The sequence below is a fragment of the Pollicipes pollicipes genome, unplaced genomic scaffold (genome assembly GCF_011947565.3).
Source record: "Pollicipes pollicipes isolate AB1234 unplaced genomic scaffold, Ppol_2.1 Scaffold_4881;HRSCAF=5763_pilon_pilon_pilon, whole genome shotgun sequence".
NCBI classification, from domain to species: Eukaryota; Metazoa; Arthropoda; class Thecostraca; order Pollicipedomorpha; family Pollicipedidae; genus Pollicipes; species Pollicipes pollicipes.
Window position 1 is genome coordinate 57,920,061 of NW_023596576.1, and position 8,874 is coordinate 57,928,934.

The 8,874-nt window shown below is 50.0% G+C and overlaps 1 protein-coding gene across 1 annotated transcript in view; it reads left to right on the top strand.

Moving 5' to 3' along the window:
- The first annotated feature begins 3,189 nt into the window (after nucleotides 1-3,189).
- Nucleotides 3,190-8,874, top strand: part of LOC119100653 (uncharacterized) — a 12,926-nt gene continuing 7,241 nt past the window's right edge. The window contains exons 1-3 of the mRNA XM_037223729.1: nucleotides 3,190-3,212; nucleotides 6,687-6,877; nucleotides 7,206-7,256. Coding sequence (XP_037079624.1) covers nucleotides 6,766-6,877; nucleotides 7,206-7,256 — 163 coding nt within the window. The 5' untranslated portion in view covers nucleotides 3,190-3,212; nucleotides 6,687-6,765. The remainder of the gene's footprint in view (nucleotides 3,213-6,686; nucleotides 6,878-7,205; nucleotides 7,257-8,874) is intronic.

The window sequence follows — 8,874 nt, forward strand, 5'->3', positions numbered from 1 at the left end:
GTGGCCGTGGACAACAGCAGAGATTATGTATCCGTTTGATGAGCTTTTGCATTTTACCACTAATGTGCCTGCCGAGCGCCGGGTTTTTATTTACACATGTCCTACGTGGGTGTCAGATAGCAGATAGGTACGTGGGGTGCTGCTTGCCGTTCTGGAGGATATTTATTACACTACCGCATATTCAGTATAGCTCTGTTGTCGTGCAGCGCCTGCAAACGAGCAGCTGGGCGAGCTGTGGGCCGGCATTGGAGGTCATTGGTTCGCTGGCAGTCACCCTCGGCTCACCAGGTAGTGTCATGAGATGAACGTGCCGAGCTCAGTGGCTAATATGGAGTGAATGGGGGACGTGGTGCAGTATTGTGCATGGTTCATTTTGTGTTCAAGTCGCGAATTTATGCGCGTTTGGGCGCTTCTATGTCGTTGATTTTGGAAAGACTTTAACCAAAGCAGTGTGTGCTCTGTGATGAATAAAAACGCAAGGAGTGACGTACGGCTTTATCTTGTAATACACAATGGATATTGCTGGAGCTCAGCGGATGGAGTGCCTTTGAACCCGATGCCCTGATATGATGGGAAATGCAGGGTTTGGGCTCGTAGGAAGACAGGGTTGCACATTTCCGTTATGCTCGGCCTGAAGTTTGTGAGGCAAGAATGTAAACTCGTGTAAATTGTATGTATTTAGTTGTTGCATTGAAGTGAGCTTTGGACTAATAAGGCCTGTGTCGTCGCATGACGAAAATCGCATTGGATGCAACCATGATCACGAAATGTCACCAAGCTGCGACCGCTGATGCGACTAGGGCGCAGATCACGCCAGCAACCGGAGCATCGACAAAACGCCGAACACAGAGGGAGCTTCGCAGGGCGCCGGACGTAGCGCGCAACCGTAAGAAGCTGTGGCTGTGTCCAGCGGCGCATCCAGTCGCGCTTCGCTAGGTCTTCTAGGTCTAGGTCTAGGTCTTAACTAGCTTCGTGTCCTGACGTGTGGCCGCGACCTGGCCTTTCGCGAAGAAAACGGCCGTGACCCAGCCCCGCGGGAGTCCTCGACACATCCCATCCACGCGTCCTTTGAGACTGCGCCGTGTCTGCCGCGGACCCGGGCCCGGGCTATGACCCACGCGAGGCGGTGGCGGCTGCGACCTTAGCTGTTGCGCGTGTCACCGAGTCGTTGGACGCGCGCGCCCGCACGCGGCGGCCCTGGGTGACGAGCTGTTTGCGCCGTCGCCGGGCCTGACAGGCTGTCGTCGGCGAGGTGGCGGCGCTAGCCGGGCCGGCCCGGCGCCCACTGGCGGTCCGGCACCATGGAGGACGCACGGCTCTGGTGGTCGCTGCTCGCGGCGCTGCTGATTGCGGCAGGTGGGCACCCGGCGTCGGGGATCTGCCGCGTGGCTGCTCGCGTCGGGCCGCCGCCTCGCCGCCGGCCCCGACGGCTGCTCCGTCGTTGGCGTTGACCCTCCCGATCACGTGAAATAAGTCTCGTTAGAGGGACTGCGCCTTTAAAAAGTTTCCCATGGTTCCTTCCTTCTAAAAAAGCGACAGTTTATTCTGAAAATATCTTGTCAGATGCCGATGCTGTTAATATAAATGGCTCAGGTACAGTCATTCCCACAACGCGCTGTTGAGGTAATAGCGATTGAACGCCGAAATTTTTTTAGTGTACCATCAAAAATACTGCTATATTTGCAAAAGTCCCATTCTCTTGATGGACTTGGTGCCAAAATTCAGAACCCTCGCTGGACCATCACAATTTTAAGAAAATATATCAAAGCGAAACGGTGAAGTGTCGCGTCGGAAGGACCTGGCTTAACTTCCCCCACATTTAACGCAGACAGTGTTTTGTGGCACGTCCAACCCCTGGGAGGAAAACTTGTCATGCAATGATGGCGCCTCATTTCCAGCGGCTACGTAACATGAACTACTGGTCCCGCAACATGCGCTATAAAGTGCGTACCAGCCGTCACTGTTCGACTCGTAGATATAAAGGAACATAAAAGGCAGCTATCGTTATCACATCCGGGGCTGTATGCCACATCGGTCGATGTGTCACGGTGCTAAGTGGAGTTATGCTAATATATCGGGCCTCTTTACTCCACAGGTGCTGCTGCTCAGAAGGATCTGTGCAAAGGAAAGGTTGAAGTCTGTTCCCAGGGCGAGGTCAAAGTCGCTGGAACTTGCGGTAAGTACGACCAAAACGTGTTACGTGTTCCATCAGTTTTTTATCGCGGGTACCATGTGATGAACGGGTTATTTATTTTCAAAAACATTTTCTTTGCCTTTCAAGGCACTCTGAATGCTGCTCCCACGCCGCATCTCCAGCGGTCTAGTTTAAACAGCTTCCTAAGTAGCACCAGAGGCATTCCCGAATTAATTGTTTTCCTAGTGCTTCGTGGTGCACGTCAGGTTTCGAGATGGCGCTGCTGATGTGCTTACATCGTCTTGCCGCAATGCGGCCAGCCCTTCGTGTGAAAAGGATTTTGGGGTAGCAATGACCGTTCGCTTTTTTAAACTTGACGGTTCACTGGTTCCAAGGGTTTAGGCAAACTTATTGGTACCGTTATCGGCCGTATATATATATATATATATATATATATATGTATATATATATATGTGTATATATATATATATATATATATATATATATATATATATAAATGTGTGTGTATACATATTCCATTTAGGGCGTGATGTTGGGTTACCGTCGTATCGCGAGGCAGCCTTGTCCCTCCTTGCCTAGCAGCCCGCCGGTGGGTCTCTCACTAAGGTAAGTACATTTAATCCCTGCTTGAAAGTCTTCGAAACCCTAATGGGACAGAAGCCTCTGACAAAAGGAGCCCAATGCTTTGCTATTAGTACAGACTAGACCATGGGTAAACCTGTCATTTGCTTTACTCTCTCAGTTCCAAAGCATCAGTCAACAGTCCATCCGCTATGCGATGTATTCACTTATGTGAAGACATTGAAACGTGTCCTACGATCTGCACCGACAGTCTCAAGAGTCATAATTTCCTGCTCCCCTCCCATTGCAAGTGAACACCACCGGCGGTTACGCCAGATGCGTGTCATACAACAAAATCCCAGAGCGTATGGTTCTACCCTGACAAGAAGGACCTGTGCTCGCTGGCTGAGTGCTACTTGCTGTGTGATCGACATGGCTACTTCTTCACCATCTTCATTCCGACCCAGGAAACCTCGGACCGAGTGCCCAACAACCAGTGAGTCACGTGACGCGAGCAGAAATCGCGCCAGCCATTGTTCGTTCGTCACTAACCGTGATAACGGACTCGCGAAGCACATGCTTTGCATTCATAGAAGTGTAATGTAGTGTATGTAGTGGCAGTGTATAATAGTTTATAATATATATATATATGTAGATCACTATATATATATATATATATATATATATATATAGTGAACAGCGTATATGAAGCTAGTGTTAAACCAACCATACACCACACAATAGACAAGGGCGCAGATATGCCAAGAGCGTTTTGCTGGCGCGTCGATCCCGCCACCCAGAAAGTGCGATTTGAGATGACAGAAAATTCGCCACCACGCTTTTGTCCCTGACCCGATTGCGGAACGATGTTTTTTCATTGCCACGCAGGTGCTATGACCAAGTTTGCATCCGACTCAGGATGAGGAGTCATCTCGTCTCTGACCCATAGCTAAGTCTATTCTGACTGTGGGTCTGACTGACTTACCAGTTGCCGTGGGGTCCGCATCTGACTGGTCGTCCTTAAAGCAAATTAAGTCAACTTGACTCTGATGTCATTCGAATCCGGCACTAAATCAGTACAATTTTGCATAATGTCCGAGCCGACTGAATGTTCTGTTGGCCTACTTTTTCCATTACCCTGCATCGATCACTTTTCATGTGTTCAATTTATAAGTCGAGCGCGTTTAGACCAGTAACCAACAAGCAGAAATAGATGATCGCCTTCAGCATGTATACCTATATGCTTCCAAAAAGTCATGGGAGGGGCGTCACTTTATATACTTTCGGAGGGCTACCCGCAACGCTAACCCGGGCCTCCTAACTGCTTTTCTGACACTCCCAAGGCATGTGAGCAAAAAAGGGAATACTGAGCAGCAAAATTACCTTAACTGCTACTCTACACCCAAGTTTGACGCGAATTGATTTTCGTATTTCGCCTGTTTTTCCTTGTACTTTCTTCAAAACCCTTGGTTTTGGGCGGCACCCCAGTACTAGCCGTCATTATGCTACGCGTGGTATTTTCCGGGTTCTGGTTTCATTCAGCTTCTTTAACCGTCCACGTAACCAGGAGCCAAAGCTCCCCATTTCTTTGCAATTTAGTCATGATCACCTGGGAGGAACAAAACGCCGGTAAAGCCCGTTGACAGCACCCTTCTGCAGGCCTATTAGACCGATCGACAGCAATACCTCACCATTCGACGCTGCTTGGTCGTTGACAATCTTCCACAAAGCTGGTGACCTTGGGTCAATCAAAATGTCACCAAAAATGCAAAAAATGAAAACTTTTTTAATCCAAGCCGACAGGACAAATGACCACAAAGCTCCCGCCAGTCGATGTGCCATAGTCGATGTCCTATCTTGTTCAGAACATGGCGACCTCGGGTCAGGTCGAATGCCTCCAAAAAAAAAATCGTACAAAAGCCATCGGAAGTTAGTTCACACTTACTTTGCAAACTAATTTCAGGTGGTTTGGGACGTTTTTTGATAATCTTTAACCTGACCCAAGGTCACCATTTCGCTGGAAAGGACAGGTTACAGAACATGGCGTGTCGATTGCCAGAGGTTTTGTGCCGATCTGTCTCATAGGCTGGGGCCATGGGGTTGCATGCAGACAGTTTTGGTGTTTTTCTGCGTTTTCGGTGTTTTTCACCCCGGCTCAAGGTCAATATTTTCTGGGAATATTAGGTTGTCGACCATTGTTCATAGATAAGCAAAAATTGTGTGCCCATTGGTCCGATCGCCTCGGGGCATATGGTTGTCTGCAAAGTGGTTGATGCCCGAAGCATGATCTTTTTTGGTGATCTTCGTTCTAACCAACAGTTACCATGCTCTTGACAGGATGGGCTATCGACCATGGCGCATCAGTTGGTGAAAGTTTCGTGCCAATCGATCCCATGGGCTTGGAGCGTGGGGTTAGGTGCAGCCAATTGTGGTGGCTTTGGATGTTTTTGGTAACCTTTGACCGGGCGAAGTTCACCATGTCTGGGAAAGGTCAGATTATCGATCATGATGCATCAATTTGCAGAGGTTTTGCAAACCCCGAGCCTATCGGCTTTATAGGCTCGAAGTTTGCGCAGTCTGCAAACAATGTTGGTGGTTTCGGACGTTTTTAGTGACTTCCGACCTGAACTAAGGTCACTATGCTCTGGAAAAGATAGCAGATTGAATACGACGCATCGACTGATGAAAGCTTTGTGATGATCTCTGCCACAGGTCCGGAGTATGGGGTTGTCTGCAACAATTTGTTCGGCTTTGAGCATTTGTAGTGACTTTTGAACCTGGTCCAAAGGTCACCATCTTCTGCAAAAGATCGGCTATCGACCAAGCGGCACCGAATAGGGGAGAGTTTGGTATCGATCGGTCTTGTAAGCTCGGAGCATGGGAATGTCAATAGGTCTCGTCGGCCGTTTAGCCCCTCTCTGATAGCCCGGATGATATTTATTAGCAATTGGTAAGGTACCTGTGTGATAACATAAATGTAACAACCCGTGTAATATGCCAAAGTATTTAGTCAAATGTCTAAACTAAGCTTAACGGACATGAAAAGGCAAAACATGCATCGTTTCTTTGCTTCACACTGGTCATCACCACTATCACCACCACCGGAATTTCCCCATCTTTCCCGAGCCTGAGTTCATAGTTAGGCAGTTCCAAGTGCTCCCCGACCTGCTTATTGTGATTAAGCACTGCAGATGCCCCTTCTCCCCGAAATCCCGAATTTGACGGTCGGGAGACTCGGGCAGGCTTCGTGTTTCCCCAATGGATGGTCAACGAAGAAAACTTGGAAAACCCCAGGCATTTCCCAAGGCGGTTGGGGAACTTGGAGATCCTCAAGTATTTTCCAACCTTTCGTGACTTTAACCAAAGCAAATTGATGATTGGTTGACTATTCCCTTGATTTAAAGCGATGGCCGGGGACTCTGTAAATCACTAATTCTACACTAGTGTTCGGTACAATGGTCGTAGTGCTATTTACAGAGTCCCCAAATGCTTACTAATTGCTAAATGGTTACCTTTTCTGCGCCAGTGTGCAGTACACTAGTCCTAATGCTTTAGTGTCCCTGACTAACTTTGCGCATCAATAATGATGATAGTTAAGCTCATTGAAATGGTTCTTTCCCTCCAATGTTTTTACGACACACACACACACACACACACACACACACACACACACACACACACACACACACACACACACACACACACACACACACACACTGTGTGTGTGTGTGTGTGTGTGTGTGTGTGTGTGTGTGTGTGTGTGTGTGTGTGTGTGTGTGTGTGTGTGTGTGTGTGTGTGTGTGTGTGTGTGTGTGTGTGTGTGTGTGTGTGTGTGTGTGTGTGTGTGTGTGTGTGTGTGTGTGTGTGTGTGTGTGTCTATTCACTATAATATAACCATACCCGAGTAGCACTGCTCCTCGAATGAGGTGCCCCATTGCCGTGACCACAGCACCATGGGTGTCCCTCCCAGAGGCCAGCTTGTGCAGAAGACAGGCAAGTGCTGGTGTCACAACAACGGTGGGTACGCATGGCGCTCCAAGCGAACAGCGATGGCAGATTGCAATCAGAAGAAACACGCCATCATGGTGAAAAACGGCTTCAGCAAGAACGTCCGAAAAAAGAATGAGTTTTACAATTGCGCCGTGGAGCTTCCAGCTGCAGGTAAGTCACTGCAAGCTCGACGACGATAGCCGGTACCGCTGGCCGGCATTGCTGGCCAGCACCCCTGGCCGTACCAAAGCGCCGTTCAAAACCGACAAAAAGGCCGGACGCAACCATCCGAACATGCGGTGTTTCCTTCGGTGCGCGGCTTCCGATGGTCAAATGACAGGCTGACCTGCTGACGTGGCACTTCGCACGCATGTTTTGTATCGCGTGCTTTGCCTACCGCCAAGCGGACGTTGCACATGAGAGCCGCTGGCGGGCGCTGGTGACGGTCGAGCGCCCAGGCCCCTGGCCGCGTCTGATCGCCGCTCTCTGTCTGCGGCAGGAGCGCGGTCCACCGCCGTGAAGTCCTCATTTCCACCCGCCGCCGGTTCAGGTGAGTCCTCATACGTCCGGTTGTGACACCGCTTCACGCCCTGCTCACGCGAGGCACGAGTGGCAGTCAACCGGCCGTAACTGTGGACGTGCTCACGCGATGCACGAGTGGCAGTCAACCGGCTGTAACTGTGGACGCGCTCACGCGAGGCACGAGTGGCAGTCAACCGGCTGTAACTGTGGACGCGCTCACGCGAGGCACGAGTGGCAGTTAACCGGCCGTAACTGTGGACGCGCTCACGCGAGGCATGAGTGCCAGTCAACCGGCTGTAACTGTGGACGCGCTCGCGCGAGGCACGAGTGGCAGTCAACCGGCCGTAACTGTGGACGTGTCACGGGGCTCCACCTGGCCGCAGGGCGTGCCACGGGGCTCCACCTGGCCGCAGGGCGTGTCAAGAGATTCCACCTCGCCGTTATTATGGGCATGTCAAAGGCTTCCACCCGTTGTAACTTTGGGCGTGTCCGCGGTTCCACCTAGCCGTAACTGTGAGCGTTTCAGGGGTTTCACCTGTTGTAACTGTGGGTGTGTCAGGGGGGCTCCGCCTGACCGTAACTGTGGGCGCCTCGGGAGGAGGGGGGGGGGGGGGAGGAGGCTCCGCTATCAAAACCTTTACCTCGCCTCCAGGGTGTAGTCGTTCCCACGCACGTGTGGCTGCTCGCCGACTGAACACTAGAATAGCTCATTCAAACGACTCTAATAATGGTCCTTTCGTTGCCAGCGGCGCCACTGGCTGAGCGAGTCTTAGCCGCCGCGCTAATAAAGGGGAGAGAGGTTGATCCCTTAAGGTTTTTGACACCTCTCCGGCATGTTATACAATCACGCCTCAATTTTCAGCAGCCTATGGGGATCCATTGCACGTGTTTTGACGTAAAAACGTGTCCCTAGCGTTTCTGGTTTCGGAGCAACGACCTTTTTTTAGGAGCATTGCACAGCGATCTACAGCCTGCGAGGGCGGCAGGTGGCAACCGACGGTATCGCGGAACGTGAGCGGCGGGCCGACATTATAACATTAACGGACCGATACGCCGTCTAGATATGGCTAAAACACTTGAAACTATACACCATTGTATCTAAAATTGATCAAGTGATACGACTTTTTAGGGTTCGTGCTGCTACAAAGCATAACCTCAGTATGAGGTTGGAAGTTTGAAAATAGTGCTATTTTCGGGAAAATGTTACCTTTGACCTGGCATAATGGGATCAATCTTTCAACTAGTCAGATACAATTTATTAGCAGTCGCAAAATCTCATTGAGACCAATCCCCTGGTGTTTTCTGCTAAGCTCTATCTGTCTTGTTTAAAATCTGAAAGAGGTTGCAACCGCATCCACCCTATATCGGTCCACGCTATGAAAATTACAAGTCGGGGCGAGGGCTAAGCAAGTTATGCCAGAACATCGAAGCTTTAATGGCCGGGTGGGTCATGGTTTGAAGAGTATTATATTTTTGCAATAACTGACCATACTGTAACGCAGCTCGCAACAACAAGTAGCAGGTTCGTGTAAACACTGTGCTGTCATTGTCATATTTAAGCATGCATGCTGTTCAATCAAGAGAACGCGTGATATCGCCAAAATTTCACCTCCCGTTCCAATGTCCCCAGAGGAAAATGAAAAAAA